At 35.3% G+C, this 21765-nt stretch overlaps 1 protein-coding gene across 2 annotated transcripts; it reads right to left on the minus strand.

Moving 5' to 3' along the window:
* Positions 1-760: 760 nt before the first annotated feature.
* Positions 761-21337, minus strand: Smp_132850.1 (acetyltransferase-related; the record flags this gene model as incomplete). 2 transcript variants are annotated; one of them, XM_018789241.1, is made up of 12 exons in its annotated part: positions 761-2110; positions 3192-3387; positions 8424-8519; positions 8863-9070; positions 10227-10352; positions 11181-11263; positions 13021-13075; positions 15000-15034; positions 18469-18527; positions 20589-20980; positions 21013-21155; positions 21191-21337. In XM_018789241.1, 12 exons carry the CDS (start codon positions 21335-21337, stop codon positions 1728-1730), a joined length of 1923 nt encoding a protein of 640 aa, XP_018654704.1. In that variant the 3' UTR covers positions 761-1727. The 2 variants fall into 2 exon arrangements, with proteins under 2 accessions (XP_018654704.1, XP_018654705.1); XM_018789243.1 differs by lacking the exons at positions 761-2110; positions 3192-3387 and having other exon boundaries at positions 8134-8519.
* Positions 21338-21765: the final 428 nt, after the last annotated feature.

Raw genomic sequence — 21765 nt, forward strand, 5'->3', positions numbered from 1 at the left:
TTCAATTTCAATGAGGTTCTAAAATCAGTTACTTGACTTGTTTGGGATGGTTGCATAAATAATTTTTATAAATAATAAACATTAAGTTGGGGATACAAAAGTGTCTACAACGATTTGTTATTCGTCGATAAATGTCGAACAATCCAATACCAACAAAAACGTAATTTTTCGGAGGCTATATCAATCGCGATCACCGTAGAAAGCAGCACGATAAAGAATACTGCACTTCATGTAGGGATACCGAGAACTAACAAGATGACAAAATGAGAAGAATCAAAACGTGGGATTAAATTCAAAGCAACAAGATAGAATGACAATTGGCTCAGTTCCTGGAAAATAGACGAATGCAGTTGCGATACTATGAATAACTTCACGTCACGTACCCGAATGGCTACATTGATCACAAGTATTTGCAGACTGTATTGCTGGAAATCAACCTCGGTTTGAGAATTCTTATCTACACTTTCGAATCATTAAAACTTAACATACGTGTAAACATACAGTATTTTGAAGTTTGCTTGATAAGTATTACTTAGTTAGTGAGTTTGTGCTTCAAGGACTATAGTGGGAACAATACAATTGAATTATGCCCGATTTACAAATATAAAAATAGACCAGTCACATATCTACAGATACATACATACCAAGCACATATTAGGCGGGGCAAAGTTTAATTGGGGAATCACTTCCTTAGGAGACACAAATTACCAAGTGCATTATATCACATAATAAATAAGAAAAGTTCAAAGCCTTGGTAGTTAAAAATCAAACGACTTGTGTATAGTTTATTATTGGTAATAAAGAACAGTTCACCAGTAAACACAAATCTGTCATAAGGCAGGAATTGTGCATAAAAACATGAACATTTGTCACGATATATAAAATGTTTACATACATACATACGTAAGACAAAAATGTATTTGGATGGATGTACGATTGATGAGACCGTAAAAAAAAATGAATTTCGAAATTCATAACATTCATAAATAATTACAAATGCCAAATAAATGGCTCGCTGAGAAAATGATACATAAAAACGAGGACATAAAAGAAGGGCGAACAACAGCCATTGATTTGCACACATAAAAGGTAACTTACGTAGAATTAAACAGAATGTAAGTAAATATAAACGAAGATATAGAATAAAAATGAACAACTTTCAGTAGTGTTTTCAACAAGGATAGAAACAATGTGTTCATTTTTTTTCTGTGGTAATTTTTTCAAAGGACACAAATAAATTCACACAATGTATTGTTTAAATCAACTATGAACGAAGTCCTGATTGTAACTCCTGAAATTTTACCCAACAGTATTTAGTAATTTAAGTAAGTAGTAAGGATAAAGTGAGAATGTTTACTTATACGGTAGAATTATAATTGTATTACAAAATATTAAATTTATATCATGTTTTTTTTAAAAATGTTAACAACATAAGCCAAGAAGGAGAGTGTAATTCAGTACAGGAATTAAAAAAAATTGCAGCAAAATAAATTACAAATTTACACAATAGACTTCAATTTATAATATTGGAATACTAAAATATAAATCTGTATTTTAACAGAGAAATAACATTTTTACATACTTATTTGAAGAGATAATAAGATGGAGAAGACATAAAAAAACAAGCGTTCAAAATCTTTTATTTTGCATGGAACTGGAAATTATATTTCTTTACATCGTTGAAAGAAATAGCAAAATACTGGAACAGGATGTTCGCGTTGAATAATTTACATACCACGTTCAGAATATCGCCCACGAAAATTAAGACTTTGATCATCTTTGTGCGGACTGTTGCTTAATTTTTCAGAATAATTCTCAGTTACAATCGGTGGAATTTCTGTAACATCAATGCATTCAAAATGATTGGGCAATATTTGAGCTTTTTTATTTGAGATAGTTGTAATGTCCGGACAGCTTGTAGCATTCAAAGAATTAACTACAGGGATAGAATGTGTTGGTTTTAAATCACTAAGATCATTTTTTGATGTAGAAGATGAGTCGATTAATGGACGACGATGACGACCAAAAACTTTGTTGATTTCCGCATCAAAATGAGCATAACAATTAGCTACATCCGGCAGGTGATATAAAAGGCCTTCATATAAGTGTTCTATTTAATTTTTTTTTAAAAAAAGAAACGTAGGACAATATACACTATGAAATGGTTTATACATGAAACTTGACAGGACAAAATAAATATCACAGAATAATATCGAGGAATATTCAACCAAACAATAACATTCCCTAAGTCGCATATGAGTACGTAGATTGGAAACGTTATTGAAAAACGTACATAATTAAACCAGTCGCCTTCTGTAGTCAGGTATCAACTTCAATTGAATTAGTAACACCTGAGATAGAAAACACTTACATGATTAATTTATTTGGAACTATCAAGTCCAACCTTAGTATATACCCATAAACTCATTAATAATTGATGTTCCAGACATAAGGTATATAAGGATACAGGGAGAACAGTTTTGATGACGGCAAATTATCCAAAATGCAGATGAAAATTGAGATTATATTCAGATAATTTAATTGCCAACCAGTTCACTATATGGCTAGTAAAATATAATATTCGTTGAAGGTTGAAATGTCTTTACCAATAGACACAGACACCAGTACAACTTTAATTTAAAAAGAGACTAAGCCACATGTAAATAAACAACAGATCAGGTTTGAAACTGTTTGGAGCCTGATAAAAATTAGTTTACAAGAGATCAGAAAGTTATAAAGCAGACGTTGAATGAAATAGTGCTGGGTTTACATTTTGATGAACTAGTGTACGAAAATTACATGATAGAACGAATTTAGTTTAAGAGTATACGCTTTAGTGATCTACAAACAATGAATCGCCAATTATTCAATTTCGATTCAAATCTACATCAATTAATTAGATTCCGTAAGTTCAACATTGATAATAATCACTAGTTCATAATCATAGATCATAAGATACGAACTAGCAATTAGGTACAAAGTAGCAATTTAAATATTAAAAAATTCAACAACAATTAATGATAAATGAATGATTTACAAAGTCCACAGGAAAAAAATAAATAATAAGACGCTGCAGGTGGAAGAACCCACTTTCCTATTATACAAGTAGTTTACAATTTTATTATTAGCTAACACATAAGTGTATCGAATTAATACAAAACAATTAGAAATGTATAATGGAAATTTCTTACCCCCACTAATTCCACTGGATGAATTATCTGAATGAGTAGATTTCTTTATCAGGTACGCACGATCAAGTATAAGCTTAACTGTTTCATCATTTTCTAAAGTGAACGCAAAACTCAATAACTCCGCTGCATCAGAACGACTAATTTCCCAAACTTTTGCCACATTTACATGAGTTTGTGAAGCACACAGATTATATGCCTGGAACATTATAAGATAACGATGATAGATAGGTTTCCTGATTTTAGAAAATTTTATGATAAGAAGTTTAGTGATATTCATGAAGGATTGGAAATGTTTTATTTAGTTGCAGATAAAAAAATAAGTGTGAAGTAACTAAGAAAAAAATCAAATTCAAAGAATAATAAGTACACTTATATTAAATATATAAATAATAATAGCACATCCCTTAGGTAATATTCATTATTGCTATGTTCTATAGTTGTTGAATTTAGTTATCGTATCATGTATGCCGTCGTTGAAATAATCAATAAATCAGATTGAATTGATAAGCAGTGTGCAATTATTAACCTGAACATTTTTAAATATTCATTAAAATTTGCTAATAAAAAGACGATAACTATTCATCTAAGTAATTTATATTATTACTATATGAAGACATAAACATCTGTACAAGGAAGCACCAAATACTTATGTACTACATTATAACAATGAGGCTATGAAGAGATAGAGAATGCAAAGTGTGTATTATAAAGAACAACAACGAAAAGGAATTAATGTATGAGAGCAAAATAATAATAAATAAATAATGGGAGAAACAGTTCATTTAGCAAAAACATGACCAGAAAGAATTCTTTCAGTTAAAGAAGGTATGTTTACTTTTATAAAGAAAGTAAAGAAAGTTACAGCACGATTGTCACTGGCTTCTATTCTGAGCCGAATCTGATAACGTCTCTAGCCACTGTGTTGCACCATCCCTGAACACCAGAGAGGTAACGTGAACGGCCAGCAAAAGCCAGTCCTGTACAGCACTCTTTCACACCACGACACTGACCACCTCTCCGCTTTTTCCAACCAGTCCCAAAGCCGGCAAATAATGTACGACGTGGAACTCTCTAGGACGACGTTCGAAGAACATGTCCAGGCCACAGAAATCGACGTTTTAAGATGGTGACACCAATCGGATTATTGTCTGTGCGCCCGAACACACGATGCCAAACCTCTGCATGTGGATGATGGTTTGCCACTGTCATTACGATAATTCTGCGTGCTGGAACCTTGTAAGACTATTCCCTCGACAGCATTGACGTGGAGGAACTGGTTAGTGTTCTCTGTCATCGAGGCATCATGCTTCAAATTCACTAACCTTTGACATTCAGTTGTTTACTTTGTGCAGGGTCAGGTTGGGACAATGTTCAAGCTTCCTTAGGATTCTCGTTCGGATATAAGCATCCTCTGGTGAACGCAGGCTACAGACAAATACTATGCATTTAAACTGGTCTTCAGTCATAAAAGAAAACTTGAACCTCTCACATTCTCGGTTCACAATTCCTGCATGTTTCACCCAGTCATTTCCTGGTTCTTTCGTTATCTTCAAGCACTGGTAACAGATATTAAATAGAGATGACTGTTCTCCAAAGATTTGAGACAGGGTTTTAATTGTTTCATCAAAACTAAAGTCTCGTGGGTTCTTCGGAGGAATAAAGTTACTATAGCGTTCACGTTCCCTCGTCCCAAGTTTTCTGACTTTTGAGGCGTCATCCAGTCTGCAGAGATCAATATGGAACAAATCTTCATACTTCTTAAACAAAGAGTCAAAAGTAACACCTGCTGCACCATCAAAATTAAATTCATGGATTGTATTAATGACTGAATCAGTATGGGATACTTGTAATTCACCAGAAGGGGTTTTGTTGGCACAGGCACATTTTCTGTATCAGCGCTTCCATGATTCTGATTTGAGACTGTTCAAACCGTTTTTCTTGACGCTTCTCATAAGCTTGTAGTTGCTCCAAAGAAATATTCATTGTAGTTTTCCCCGTCGCCACGCTATAGTCTGATTCTAAGGTAGTCTCGTAAACTTCAAGCTAAATATACACAGCAACTTGAACACAAGAGAAAAGGCGCAAAATATGCGAGAAGCACTTTAGTCCAAAAGTTCATTTACGTATAGAAAATATAGGGTTTTATAGTATTTCAGAAATCCTTGGGTTTTCCTGAAAATTCTGGAATGCTACTAAACATAGTAGCAGTGTAGTAATCAGAAAACCTACATATGAATTTTCACTTTGGTGATGTTTCTAGCATAACTTCTAGACAAAATGCTAATTGGAAAGAATGCGTCTTGGTGTTTCTAAGCCTTTCTTGACTATTGCGAGAAATTTTCTGGATCACCTCAACAATATATAGGGCATTCAGGATGTTCATAAACTTCTCAGGCACACCCTTCTTCAACAGACAATCCCAGAGAACAGTAGTGTCCAACAAATCGAAGGCAGACATGATATTAAGAAACATTACGATTGTTGGTCTGTGATACGTATGACTGTGTTTTAACATTTGGTGGAGGGTGAAGATATGATCAATACATCCTCGAGCAGAACAAAAACCAGCCTGCTCTTCGCGAGTCGGTCTTCCTCGCGTTTGAACAATCTACAAAGTACTAGAGAAGCCAATAGTTTGGACGCACTCGACGTGAATCCTTTTTAAAAATAGAAACGACTATAGACTCATTCCATGATGTTGGAACACTGTCTAATTGCCAGACCTTTGTAAATAACTCAGTCAGTTCCTTAACCAGAAAGTCACCACCATCTTTAAAAAGAGTCGGAGGTAAGTCTGGTGATTTGTAGCACTTCAAGAGTTGGAGTTCCTTGTGGACTTCCGCTTCACTAGGTGAATCAGTCGTCAAAGGATAAAGAGAGTAGGATAGTTTCATCGATGTTGTCGGGGCAGCAGACCAGTTGAACTACTTCTCGAGAAGCTATGCTTGTTGTCCAAGACGTCGGTAGATATTAATGATTAGCATCCCGTCATCTTTGCAGATTGTTTCACTCACACCACACTTCTTGCTGCCAGTGTCTCGGATGAGTTGAAAGAGCTTCCGGCAGTTACTAAATGTAGCTGCTGCTTCTAGCTCATTAGCGCGCTCCGATTACCAGGCTTTTCGGTCCTTACGCAAGTTTTTCCCGATTTCATTACGTAACAGTCTTCGTTTGTGATCAAACTCGTGGTCACCTGGAGAAGACCGACGGGCTTCAATGAAATGTAAGGAGCCTGAAGAAACCCAGTGCTTATAAGTGTGCGACTTTACTCGCAATTTTCGTGGCGTCATGTAATTGCAACCAATGCTCATCCATGCTATTCGGTGGAAAAGTAGCTAGCCTTGAAGCTAGCTCAGTTTGATATTTAGTTGCAACAGAATCTTCAACCAATTTGCTGACAGCGATTCGTTTAAGACGATGAATTCGTTGGCCATTGAAAAGTAAGGTCATATTGGCGCAAACAAGGGCATGATCAGAGTCCAGATAAGTACTCACAAAGGAGCGGCAGTCTTGTACACAACCACAACAGCAACATCTGATCGCGATGTGATCAATCTGAATCCAGGCTTGAGATGCAGAGGGAGGACGCCAGACGGCAGCAAATCAGCGAAGACTGTGCCGGAAGTTAGTGCTAGCCAGAAACAGGTTGTGGTCTGTGCACAGTTGCAGTAGACGGTCCCTGTTATCTGTCGTGCGACCACCAATTCCCATTAGTCACCTACACGACTCTCTTTTGTGTCTAAACGCCTGACCTGTCCATTCAAGCCTCCGGTTAGTACTACAATATCATTTGAAATCACTTTCTGTAAAAGAATGGTTAACTAGTGGTAAAACGTATCCTTGATTGCAACAGGGCTGCAATCTGTCGGAGTATAGGCAGAGATGACGAAAACACATCGTTTCTCACACCGATTTCTTTTCACTTCGATGGAACTTTCTAATCTAGCAGCACATAACCGACTGTTAATAGGGATCCAATCGATCGGTGCTGCCTCAGCTAAAGCGCTTAGTGCGACCCCAACATCAGCAAAACCAGACGAAGATGACACATCCCGAGCATAATTTACAAGGCAGTGGAGCAACATTAGAAAATGCAGCTCCATGGTAGCCGGTGACCAACAATAAGTTCATACGCCATTTGTTTCCTTAGGATCCTGGAGCCCACGTACACTACTGGTTTGAAATCAGGGTTTTCCGGCCCAACAAGGTGCAGCCTCCGAATCCAACATACCGGTTAGAGCACCGGACATTAGCTTTTCGTCCTCTTAATTTCGTAAACAACAATTCCGCCACGATAAGGAGGTCAGTAGGACTTCCCTGTGAGTGGCTGTATACGTGTGGCTATATAAGAGTATTTCGAAAGAGAGAGAGAGAGCGAACTCTCTACACCCTTATTGAGTAGATTCACTTTCGCAGTGAGTAATTTGAATAAAGAATGATGAGAGTAGCGTTTTGACACAGCAACCAACTGTTAGTGTTCATTTCCGGAATAAACCTATAGACAAATATTATTACAGTGGATGAGGTGTAAATTAGATACGATTTATACTGATGTTTAGTATAGTCTGAATGAATCGAGAGTTGAAAAAGCCAAAGCGAATCTAATCGAATTCATAAATCTTTACACTGTTGTTTTATTTAGAATTTAAACTAAACGGTAATCGATTAAATTTAGAGATATAATATTTCGTAGCTTGTGCAGAGAGAGATATAACAAGATTAAAGGCTAACTTCGATCATTCACCAAGTTTGCTAACTTGATGAAAAGTCTCAGACTTAGCTATGGTATCCACTTTAAAACCTGTGAGTGATTAAATAAAGACAGTTATGTAGATGGATTACACAGCCAATGGCTAGCCAGAAAAAACCTTAAGCAACAAATCTGGTGAATATTACCAGTTTGTATCTGAAAAGCATATTCGCTTTTTAAGCATAAAGCTGAATAATATTTATTGTGATATATTTTGTTTAAAGTAAATGCATATCATTTTTCGACTTTTTTGCACTGCTTGTGTAAAAAAACAATTGTTATTCCACTAAGTATAGTAGAGAGGATCAATATACAATGAATTTGTTCATGAATAATGCTTTAAAATAAAAGTGATTTAGTGGACTAGCGATGGATACGCATTTATAGTTGTGGTTGTAGCAGTAGTGACACTAATAAAAACAGAAAGTAACACGAACAGTATAAGTGAGAAACTAACCAAAACTATACAATGATGAGCATACCTTTGTAGCATAGTAAAATGCTTGGTGAGGCAATTTCGGAAACAGTAGCATGGATATATGAACCATACATATACGAAAATTCAGATTATTTGATGACTAAAAAATTAAAAAAAACGGATTTCCATAAGTTATACCTGCAAGTGTACACCTGTCTAATCAGAGAACAAATGTGAAAGCCTACAATTTATTACTGAGAAAGTCACCAGATAACTTTAATTCTTTCTTTTTTTTTGAAAAATACGCAAATTATTTTTACAACCACATATAAAACAAAGTTGAGATTGGTGGAAATATTTACAACCCGAATTATTAAGATGTTTGTTTTGTGACGCCGATTCGTACAAGTAGTAAAGTATATTTCTTACGATTAAAAATATTTAATGTTGGTGTATTTGAGAATGTTTTACTAGTTCTAAGGACTGAAACAAAATAAACTTACTGGATCACTATAATATTTCGCAACTAAATTGATTAAATAATTGGCTTTTGAATTAGGTTGACTTGTTTGAAATAAAGTTTGAATAAATTCTAATCGTGATAAGTACGGTTTACTTCGGCATACACCAAGCATGCTCTCAAAACGTATTTGGAACCATTCCGTTTGTTTATCTTCATCCGTTATCAAATCACAATTTTGTTCAAGTGCACTATAACATAAATTGTATTACAGAAGTAAATATTTCAAGAGCTAAATGTTCAATTAAGTATTAACAACACTAACATACAAACCGTCTGTTCACGTTTAGTCAACTAATAGTATCATAGCTACCACCACATCTACAACTAAAGGTTGAAAAAACGACTACCATTTACTCGACCTACAGATAAATGCTCAAAACTGTAATTATTTTGTGATGAACAAGTCCATTTAATATTACTTTGCATTTTTGTCACCTTTTATTTCTGTGAGTTTTATACTAGTTCTTAATTTGATTGGAATATATGTCTTACTGAACTTCTTGTTATGATCGCAAATTTTATCTAGTTTAGATAGTCTTACCTCGCAAAATAATTGCTTTTTGAAAACTGACGCTCTGTACTAAATCTCATGGTACTTTGAGAATATGTTTGCTATCTGGTATGTTTTATTTTTGCGCTTTGATGAAGTTTGAAGAACAGTCGAATCTTGTTAAGAATGTATCTTTAGAGCTCTTGTTCTAGACTCGCGTTAATTGCTACAAATTCACTCACCATTTATTGACTATAAGATTGTGTTGCAATTCTCTACAGCCATTTATGTGCTGCTAGGCTAGGCTAGAAGATTCGATTCAAGCAAGTAAAAATAATTGTCTACATTAAGACAGACTTAAATTCAAATACATACACAACCGAATAATCTCATAACGCAGATCGCCCGACTAGTGCTGTAACCGTAGTTAGAAGCTGGGATAGCCAGACCAGAGATTTAGGAACCGAGGATAGTTTGGAATATTAACACAGACTTCTTAATCACTAGTAAAATAACGGTGACTATCATTAGAAGCTGTGTGCAGATCACATACTTCCAGTCACTATCATGATTCAGACAGTTATCGTATATTCGCTATCTAGTGAAATAGTTCTGTAACTGTAATCAACTGACATATGTGAAAATGCGAGTAACACCTGACGCCTCTAAAATATCTCCTTCGATTTTGATTGTACCCCAGTGTATTCAAGTTTTTTGTACTTCGGTGGACAGCAAATTCGTCATCCTAAACGGAATAATCCAAGTGAACGACTTGCACAGTTTTCTCGCATACCAAAAAAAAATTGTAACTGATTATTGTTGACAAAAGAGAAAAATTCATAATACACACTCACAACATCATTTGAAGTAATGAGTTCAAATAGACTACTGCTTCATATCCTGGTATTTTATGCTTGAATGCTATTCGGATTTGACAGAAGTCATCGTAAGATAAATCGCAGAGCGGGACATTTAAATGTCTAATTATTGTTTTTAAAGAAAAGTTAAGAAATGAATAAGTAGTCTGCATAAAGACTAAATATTATTTGTTAGAAAACTCTACCACGTAAACTACACAAAAGAATGTAATTATTGAAAATTTCAATGTATAGCGAAACGGATTAGTTGACAACATGACTTAGTCTGGCCGAATCTAATCTTTTCATATTACAAACGGATTTTAGTGTATTCAGTTGGTTTCTGAAAGCGATTCTCTAAAACCATAGATACAAGTCCCAAAACTTAAAGGCCTTTATGTATTATTAACAAAATCTATATTCTCCCATTAAATAGTATGGCGACATTCCCATTTATTCCTTAGCATACATTTCTTTCCAACTTACTATAACTCCAGGTTCCATAACCTGTTTTAATGACATTTTTTATCTTTTCATTAACAAACTTCAGGTCACAAAAAAAAACTGTTGTGAACCGTTCAATATACCAAAAATTACTTTTAACAACAGTGAGAAAAACAACAATTCTTATGCTTGAACAGATTTCATCCTTTACTCACAAGGAAGAATATGAAAATAATCTATGCACCCATTCTTCGTATTTTTCGATGAACATGTTTTTTTGGCTTTTTGTATAGAATCTGAGTTATTTTTTATTTTAGTCCTCTTACTGACAGATAAATTCCCTGGATAACATCACTTTTTTGCGAAGTTCCCACACCTTAAAATTGAAATGTATTAATACATTTGTATTTTACTGTTACAGCCTTATAAACTCGTGAAAAGAAGCAAGAAAAAATATGTTGAGGAGATTCCTAATTTTAAGAATAAACAAACAGAAAGTGAACTGACTCTGCCATGATCCGACGGATATTATTAGCATATAATTGAGCGTCCAGTTGTTCATCTTCGTTTGGTTGATAAACTGGTAAAAACTTTGAAATATAAAAAAAATTGAAAGATGTGTAACAACATTCAAAATTATTGCTTAGAATAAAAGTTTATTTATTTATTTATTTGAACACATAAACATTAATACAAGGAAGCACCAAATACTTATGTACTACATTATAACAATGAGGCTATGAAGAGATAGAGAATGCAAAGTGTGTATTATAAAGAACAACAACGAAAAGGAATTAATGTATGAGAGCAAAATAATAACAAATAAATAATGGGAGAAACAGTTCATTTAGCAAAAACATGACCAGAAAGAATTCTTTCAGTTAAAGAAGGTATGTTTACTTTTATAAAGAAAGTAAAGAAAGTTACAGCACGATTGTCACTGGCTTCTATTCTGAGCCGAATCTGATAACGTCTCTAGCCACTGTGTTGCACCATTTCTAGGTCAGTCAGTCACAACGTAGAACTTAGTAAGTAAATCAGTTCGAGTTGTCATACCACATTAGCACAGAGATGCAGTTATCGATTCAAATCCCATAATCGTAGAGCTAGAAAGAGTATAAGCAGTAATCGGAAAGGTTATTGTTTGAAGATGTTATTCAAGGAGTGAAATATAGTGAAATAAATTTGGAAAGAGAAAAAAGAAAGGGACATGAAGAATCCAGAAGATTAGAATTTTTCAGAACACAAAGATTGGATGCACCTTCGGCTTCAACCAGGGACCCGAGAATGACCAACAGAAGTCAGTCCTGTACAGCACTCTTTCATACCACGACACTGTGTCACACACTGATCACCTCTCCGCTTTTTTAACCAGTCCCAGCGCCGGCAAATAATGCACGACGTGGAATTCTCTGGGACGACATTCGTAGGACATGTCAAAGCCATCGAAGTCGATGTTTCAAGATAGTGACAAAATGAACTATTACTAGCGTTAATAGTAAAATTATTTTCACCATAATAGGTTAGAACCCAACTCGCCATTGATTCAATAAAATAATGTGAGTGGTATTTAAAATCCTCTTCATCCCATATCTACGCAGTTGTTAAAGTAGATTATTTTGGCTGAAGAACAAAGCTTAATACATGATTGGTAATATTCTAACAAAAAACCGGATAATTTGCTCACCTAAACACACATGTTGTCTATCAGTATGATTTTTCTGTTAATTCAAGTATGACTAACTGAATCGAATATGCCTTCATATTTTACTACGTTATAACGGTATCTACATAGAATTTTCCTGTAAAGTATTCACTTCACTTTCATATTCTTGTGAAAGTTGTGTGGATTGATACAATCAAACAAATGCATGTTTTTTCACAACTTTAAGATATACAATACACCCAAAAGCTGAGCGATAAGCTAAAGAAGACTGGATATTAAACAGCAAGTACACAATTCGTCTCATCAATTTTACTTCTTTTACATAATCCACATAAATTCTGGCACAATAATGCACTGAAAGATGTGCAGCACAAATGAAGGAATAAAGTGTGAAGAAATAAAGGAGAGACAGTGTGGTGAAAAAAAGGCAACTGACAGAAATAACATTTAATACAATGTACAGTATAGTCGAAAATACATTTAAGGGAAATTTTTTCAATTGATTATCATTTCATTGTTACGAAAAGTGTAACAGGAATGTACAGTACGACCGTTACTGGCTTATATTCTGAACCATATCTGATATAATAATAATAATCAATACAGAAAATCTCTTTTAATTATTACCTTATTTATTTTTTACCATTCAATATTTTTCTAAACAAAACATAGTTTACTTACTTCGATTTCCAATCTATTGTTGAACTGTGACATCAACAACCATAGTAATTTTAACCTTAAAACATATTAATGAAAGGGAAAAAACAACTCAATTTAATAAATTACGTGATACAAGCAATCAGTTCTTAGGTATCCATACCATAGCTGGACTTTGTGTTTTAAATAAATTCAGCACTGGGTAGAGAGTTAACAATAAATCTATTTTTGTTGTCCCAATGGATAGAAAAGTTGTAATTCTGATGTTTCGTGACTTAAAGTAAGCCGCTTCTTCAGAGTAAATAAATAACCGACAGTAAATTAATAGAAGTTTTAAACCCTGAAGAAGTGGCCTACATTAAGTCACGAAACGTCAGAAATGCATTTTTTCAACTCATTGGGAAATAACAAAAGTATATTTATTATTATTCAGTCAGTTCATTGGTAAAATAAGTAAATCCTCGAACTTGAAAACCAAATGAAGATTTTTATCAACGAATTATGATTATTTTCCTTCAAACCAGATGAAAGCTTTCACATTTTATGTTACCAAATGAATAACAGAAAATTGTAAGTACATTTGTTTCAAGGATCATGTCCAGACTCTTGGAATTAGGTTATAAAATGCTAATAAATTCTGGGCAGTTAATATCGATAAACTTAGTGCGCTTGAATAGGTTATTCAATTGATTAGATTGTGATGCCAGGTTCGAAATGATACGCCTATCAATAATAACAAATTCGTGAAGTATTTTGAAAATCTCACCCACAATCGTTAGGGTACAGCAAACGGAAACTCCCATCAATTGTCCAGGTACAACTATATACTAACTACATTTACATACATTAGCTAGGAATAATTCAGTCAGTCAGTCGTCTACGACGTAGGATCAGGCACATATATACATCGCACCAAGTTTCCACACCTCATTAGCACAACGAGATGGACACCAAATCCATAGAAGCAGTTATTCCAATGGCAGCAATTTATAAAGGAAGGATTGTATATAGGGATATAATACAGGAAGAATTAGTTCGTAGAAAGAAAAGTATAAAGAAATTTTAATCTTACAGTTTAAGGGAAGACAGAGAGTGTATTCATCCACGCTATTGTGATCGATTCTGAGCCATGTCACCCAGCCTCCAACCATTGGTTACGATGGTCACGCGGACACCAACCAAGTAGTCTGCATCTACCAACATGGCTCAGATTAGAAGTTATTGACCTCAAGGACTGATGCCATGTTTTGGTTTGGCCTTCCTTAACTTTTTCTCATCTGTCTCCAACACTAGTCAGCATTGCGCGTCGTGGTAATCGGTGGTTAGGCATTCATAATACGTTGCCCAACCATCTCAGTCGATGAAGATCCACAACCTCATCAACTGATTTACCATCATTCCCTAATACCCTGAGTCTAACCTCACTATTACTTACGTGGTGATCCCAGCAAATGCGAGCAATATTTCTAAGGCATCGGTGATCGAATACTAGTAACTTACGAGTATCTTCTACTCTTAATGACCACGTTTCACAACCGTAAAGTAGAACAGAGGGAACTGCTGCTCAGTATGCTCGTCCCTTAATCGATGGACGGATATCTCGTCTTCGCCATAGGTGATGTGAGTTGGCAAAAACCAAACGAGCTTTCTGGATCTGTGCAGAGATTTCGTCAGACAACTCATTAGGACTGATCACACTTCCAAGATAAGTGAAGTCGGCGCGTTCGACTACTTTACTCCCTATTCTTAGTTCAGGTGTTGACGCAGGCCAGTTTTGAAGAAAGAATTTGCATTTAGAAGGCGGAAAAACGGTTCAAGTTTGGAACAAATTTTAGGTGTAATATGTAAACAGAAAAAAATCCGCTAAACAAATGTCGTCAAGAGTTAAAACCAGTTCTAGAGTGTTATCTTAGTTTGAAGCTAGATAAAAATAAACTAATAGTGAATAGGTTCTGCAGACAGTGGTAGGAAAAATGTCAACCGATTAATTAACAGTTACTTACACACCAGGACCTTCGCAGACCCAAGTCACGCAGTCCTGAAATACAAGAAAGAAACAAATATTTATACATAAATGGTAGATGGTAAAACGGCAAATAAAGTGAGGGACATCATGCAACAATGTTTAGAGAATCATTAATCGGAAATAAATTTAAAAAGCGACGGCAGCTGAAAAAATCAAACATCACACAAATGTTTATGCTGCGTTTGCCACTAAGTCCGTAACCAACTTCCATGTTTTTTTTAACTAGTTTCGGGGAAAAATTGAGCGATTTTATTACAACATTCGATTGAAGCGTACTCAAAATTCTACCACTTACATGTAACGAATAACTAGGGAACTAAGAAACCACATTTTAAAGACAGTCAATCAGATTGCACGTGACCTATCAAATATCAGTGTAAAGCGGTGAGTATGTAAGTAAACGAGCATACAATATGCAGCCACCAAATGACAAGTCAGATCACCGTGAAGTGACAAAAGCTTATCATCAGCGGGTGATAGTTGGTAAAGTTATGCCTTATAATCAACGTTTCCTATGTAAACAGAACCATATAGAAAGAAACAACGTAAGACCAGAAATATCTGTAATGTAAAAAAAACGTCTAAAGCCCACATAATCGCTGGATGTCCAGAAAAAAAGCCATTTTCTAGTGTCCACATGCACCAAACCACATTCTCGGAGTATTTGTAACGGTTTAAATCATTTATGGACAGGAAAAGAGTCGCTATTAATTTAGTGGTAAAAAGTATTATTTAAAGCATCACACCAATAACGAAGTAGTATAAAGTTAGTATAAGTGTAAATCCTTAGTGTACTTCAGGCAGCCACTCCAAAACAAACTCGTTAACTGGTCACGTGATATGACCCTTAAGCATTCATTTCAACGAAAAACATCGCTACAAGGATTTGGGGGCGAAGTTTTTACTAAATGGATTGCAACCAATTGTAACACTGGACTATATTTCAGGTGACTAAATTAGTGTACTTTTGGTCATTTACAGATGTGAAACTTTTTTAGTAATATCTTTCTATATATGCTCATGGAAATTTAAAGATATCTGTAGCTAAATAGTACCTCGAAGCATTGTCTTTATTCACAAAAATACTGCGTATGCTTTAATACTTAAGTACTACGAAGAGGAGTGAAATGTACCAAACACTGAGGATTTCACTTAAAAGATTGCTAGAACCGTTTCTGCAGACATACTTGCCACTCACATTCTTCAGGCAGATCAGCATCTCCCTGGGAGGATTGTCTCCATCAAAAGCGTTCCAAGTTCGATAAGCTGATATACGAAAAAGGGGTGGAAAAAGAAAGTAGCTCTCAAGAACACCATTCGATTTGGTGACTTTAGGAGGCCATTATATGTTATTAATACTTGATAACGAAGATCAAAACATGAACTCAAGATGACTGAAACAACACTAGGTAAGAGTTACACAATGCCTTAAAGATATTTTGGGTGTTAAGTGAAGCCAATTAAGGATGCCGATTTGTGGTACACAAATTAACTTTTCAAAACTGATTATCCTATCATTGGTACTTTTAAGCAGTACAACTAAGGAATCCTTTATCATTTTATAGATCATTAGCAAGACCTGAAACTTCAATTAAGTTTCTTAAAATGTATTTAAAACTCGTCATCTAATTGGTGAACAGTGTTTCCACACTTTTGTGACAGTCACCAGAGACCTTCAGCAGTGTTTGCGACTATGACGGCACTCCAAATCAAGTTAGATCTACGAGTATATGTCCCACAGTCAAAGTCAGAGTGACAACTAATTTGACATTTACGTACATAAGCTTTCAACCTGATATCTACGAAACTAAAAAACCTTTGGATAAATACTATTAATTATTACAGAAACTTTATTTTTTTCTACTTCCTATTTATTTTTACTTCTCAATCAACTCCCAATCAATGAGTACAAACTGCTCGAAAAAAGCAACTGCTTAACTTCTGATTGTAGATTATACTATTTAGGTTTGTATATTTAAACATGGATAAATTTGAAAGGACTGATCCTATAACCAGGTCTCATATTAAAATCATGTTATGACAATTCTACACTGAAATGTAAATAGATATACAGATGCCAATACCTTCAATCGAATCAAACCCTAAAAAATCGCAAATGATCTAAATGTTTGTTCTCGACTTGGAATTACCAATCAATAAATAATTTCACTTCGCTGAAGTTTGTTACCCCTCATGAGGTACAGGCCGCCGACCAGGAATCTCCTCCCAACTCCGTAATGGGCTCTCCTTCCCACGTGTTGAAGTGCTATTAGTCCTTTTAGTGTGTTGTCAGGATACAGCGACACGTATTTCGGCCTACCTCTTTTTCTTTTGCCTTGAGAACTCCACGTTAAAACTTGCTTTGTGATGCAAATTGATTATTCTTGCGGTGTCTTATTCACCTTCAGCGACATATCCTTATTTCCCCAGCTGAAAGCTGGTTTGTTTCCTGCCACAGCAGGCTATTGCTGATAGTCTCTGGTCAATTGATCTGAAACATTTTGTGCGATTAATTTTCTCACCTAATAGATAAAGTAAGGACCACCAAACGACCAAGACACAATTGCAGAAACTCATCTTTGCAACTTATTTCAATGGTTATTACTGAGTTTAAACTATAATTAGTGAGCATATGGGTGAATCCAATCTCCCATTTGATCGATTAATTGAATGACGTAGGGGAAATCACACAACATCCAGAGTGCTTTGTTGACCAATCAGAGAAGTGAAACTGCTAGGTGATTTCAAAACTGAATGAAACGAACAGACTTAAGAAGGTGAGACCAGCAATGAGGAATAAGTGTCATAAAAATTGGGTTCTGTAAAATATTACGGTGGAAAAACTTATAACTGAAAATGATGACGCATAAATTTAAGTTGCTAATAGTATGCAGGTTAATATGAAGCTTTTATGGGACAAACATAAAACCATAGGTTGAAAACTTGTTTTGAAAACGTATTGGATAAAAACCAAATTAATTGAGATTTAAGAGCTGAAAGGTTCGCAAGACTACATCAACAAAATAGAACAAAATAAACAATGAGGGGAGAAAACTACATAATAGGTTTCAGCTGGTTTTATCATCAATAACACGAAATTTCAAGTATTTAGCACTCGATTGAAAGGCTCTTCTAAACGTTTTCATTGAGAGACAAAAATTGTTTGTACATCAATAACATATGATAGTAAAATACATTTACGCCAGTCAAATACAGTCTTGAAAATGAAACACACATGCTGACTGATCTCCTGTTATTTTGTATATGCAACGAAAATCAATGAGAGGAAGCGTATTCAGAATAATTTTCCTACATTGGGGGTTTCAAGAATCCAAGAACAAACCAAAAGTACCAAGTTGGACATTATAGAAGAGGATACTAAGACAATATTATTAAGAAGTTTAATATCTTGGTATTTGTACAATAAGTGTCATAACTCCACTTACCACTTTATTTGGCCAGCGAACGATTACTGGTTGAACCGGTACACCTGCATTGAAAGCCCCTAGAGATAAAATTTAGAACAATCCAGATGTTAAATTCATAAGATCACAAATTTATTCTTGTGTGTAATTCCTAAACAGCATGCACATTTAATTACGTTAGATCGGATTATTTTAACATGCACTTTGATCACGTAATACAATTAGGCAGTCGATAACCTAATTTTTAGTGTCATGATTAATGTTGACATTAAGGCATTCAGTCTCTCAAAAGCCGATTTTCTATTGAATTAGTGTAGTTGTTACAAACCCAGTAAGTAATTATCAAACGAAATTGCTCTCGGTTCACACAATTACCGGTCTTCGCTAAAGAACTACCGAGAAGCAGAAGGTTTAAGGGAGATTTCATATACTTTGTCTTGGATACCAAAATAATGTGCGTATACCTATAAAAAGTGAGGCTGTGATAAGGAGAAATGTAAGAGATTTGCGTAACTAATTGATGTAAAAATGAAATATTAATGTAAACTAAAAACAATACTAATATGATTTTAGGTGATGCACTAAACTAGTATTCATCAATCGAATTTCAATTCACATCAGCATATCAGGTGAGGACGACTTTAACTCTATCTAGCATTTTACTTCGTCATTTAACCGACTGCATTTAATATATCCAGAGAAGAATGTGCCAAGTTTGTTAAAATAACATGTTAAACTATGTATAACATCCAGATGAACTAGTTTTATGAGTAAATTTTAAAATGTTGGTCAGGAAAAATGTTAAGAAAATACATCATGGCAACCACGAACTAATGTGTTAGTTGATAACTTGTGGGAACTTATAGATTACATCAACGGTTAGTTAGATTTATCATCATTTATGTATTTGAAGTATCTGCTTTGCACGCAGGTGATCGTCTTTACCAGGATGAGATGAAAACACGATGGCTATTTGTTAATACTAAGGTTTGTGGATGGGAGTTATTTGACCGTTTGGATAAATGGTGACGATCAACAAGCAATCTCTAACTTTCATCAACTACCTCCATTAGAAGCATCGATATGTGTTCAAATAAAACCTGCACCAGTTGACGTACTAACCGTATCTGAATACATCGTTATTAAAAGTAAAACTACGACTAGTGACTAATATTCGATATCATTCATTCCCTGATTGTTGAAACAAGTCCTGATCATAAAAATGTCCCTGAACTAACTACAAAGACAAATACCATGTGCATATCAGTTTTAGTCGTAAGTTAACTGATAGCACAACAATATATCGCAACTCACTGAATACAGCACCTGAATGCCCTGGTACGGTCGGGGTGGGGGCGTCCACTCTCTAACTCGAAATACCAGGGAATTCCTACTCATTGCCTTCTCGTGGTGGGGTGTTGTTTACGAAATTGAAAAAATGGAAAGCGAAACTCTGGCGTTTTACCGGGTTGTTGGACACTGAAAGTCCACCTAGAGGATTTGGAAAACCCTAATTCCAAACCAATAGTGCACATAGGCTCCAAGACCCTGAAGGAACGAATAGCGTACGAACCAAATGTTGGTCACCGGCTACCATGGGACTGCATCTCCTAAAGCCGTTCTAGTGTCTTGTGGATCAAACCTATAGGTCGAACACTCCGGGTGTGGCCCCCACATTAATCAAGTGACTTCTGTGGTGCATATGTATTCGGTGCCCCTTTGTACCAATATTTATGTATTCAAGAAAGTAAATAAAATGAGTAAAGATCTATGTATCTGATCTGTATGAAGGCCACAGATATAAGCCGTCTGGTTAAATATAAATATAGGAAAACGTTTACACCCGCGATAAGGTAGTTGGAAGATCAATGTTTTAATTATTGAGTCATCGCTTTACACAGTATAACCAAACCTTTGGACAAAAACCTTTTCAGCCATCACAGCGTTTAAACGGAGGGAGACAGTAAATGGACGAAAAGTTTGACTGCCAACCACTTAGTTACGGTTTCCAGATAAACTGATTAGCACATACTAGGGTGACAACAAGTGAATATACTAAAATATATGGTGCTCAGAATAGCGTGAGCTAGGCAAACTTAAGAATTTGACAAGTTTGTGACTATAAAGTTGGTAATGATTACCTGGCTTAAACGTTGCAATACAGCTTCGGTTGGTGCAAGTGCCTTCCGGAAAAATAACAATTTGAGGCCAATCCTCTTCTGACTTTGCACGACGTATAAGCTCCTGAATTGTTTTCTTCCTGGAATTGGGATCTTCTCGGTTAACCAAAATGGGCTGAAGCAACCTGAAAAATCCACCTACAAAGGACTCTGCTGACTCCGTCTTCCCGACAATAGATGGCATGCCAAGAGCCACAACAATAAGAGCGTCAAGGAAGGATGAATGAGGTGCAATAACCATAATAGGCGCTTCTTTACGTGACGCACGAACTCCTTGGACTTTAATCCAATGGAATCCCCCGGCAAAGAAGGCAAATCGAGCAGACATACGTACGATCGGCAAGATAAGCCACCTAAAAGTAATATGTAAAGTAAATTATAATACCTTCTAAAGTCGCAGATAGGTTTTACTTGAGATTTCGAGCTGTACCCAGTTGTGAATATATTTGAAATGAAAAGCGAAATAAGGAAAGACAACCCAACCATCAAAGCACGAAAAGGGAATATTGTGACAGTGAGCAAGTACATCTATATTAAAAATAACCAATCATATCAATCAGCACCTTAATATACTGCAACTTTGAAATCCTACATTGATAGGTGAAGGGGGTAAAAATATCGCCTTCATGTTCGATATTATCACTGGTCAGAGAATTTTTCTCGCGTAGCGACTGGGAATCACTACACTCTTGCTTGATACAAGAACCCATCAGTACCAGTCTTACAGATTCAGATGAGCCAGTCAGACCAAATGACCTTACACGAGTAAAAATACTTTCGAAACACTAAAACAAATTAGTTCTTCAAACAATAACAATGAAAATTGCACTTGTACAATAATCCGTCCCCCAACTTTAAAGTAATGAAAATTTAAATGTCATATGATGGATTTCGTGTGTAGGGGGTCCAAATAGTTTCTAATAAAACTTGTTTTAATCAGTGTGTCTAGCATCATTCGCTAAGGCATCTTGGTGTCGTATAACAATACAAAGTCTTGGGCATCTTTCAAATTGCTAACACAACGATTTCTTAATGTTCCTAGTGGACTTGGTATACTTTTTGATTGACAGCATAAGATTATGAAGATTGTCGGGTTTCATTGAAATCACAAATTAGTGAAAGTTTGACAACTTTGGAA

Source organism: Schistosoma mansoni, chromosome W (assembly GCF_000237925.1).
Source record: "Schistosoma mansoni strain Puerto Rico chromosome W, complete genome".
In the NCBI taxonomy this organism is placed as follows: Eukaryota; Metazoa; Platyhelminthes; class Trematoda; order Strigeidida; family Schistosomatidae; genus Schistosoma; species Schistosoma mansoni.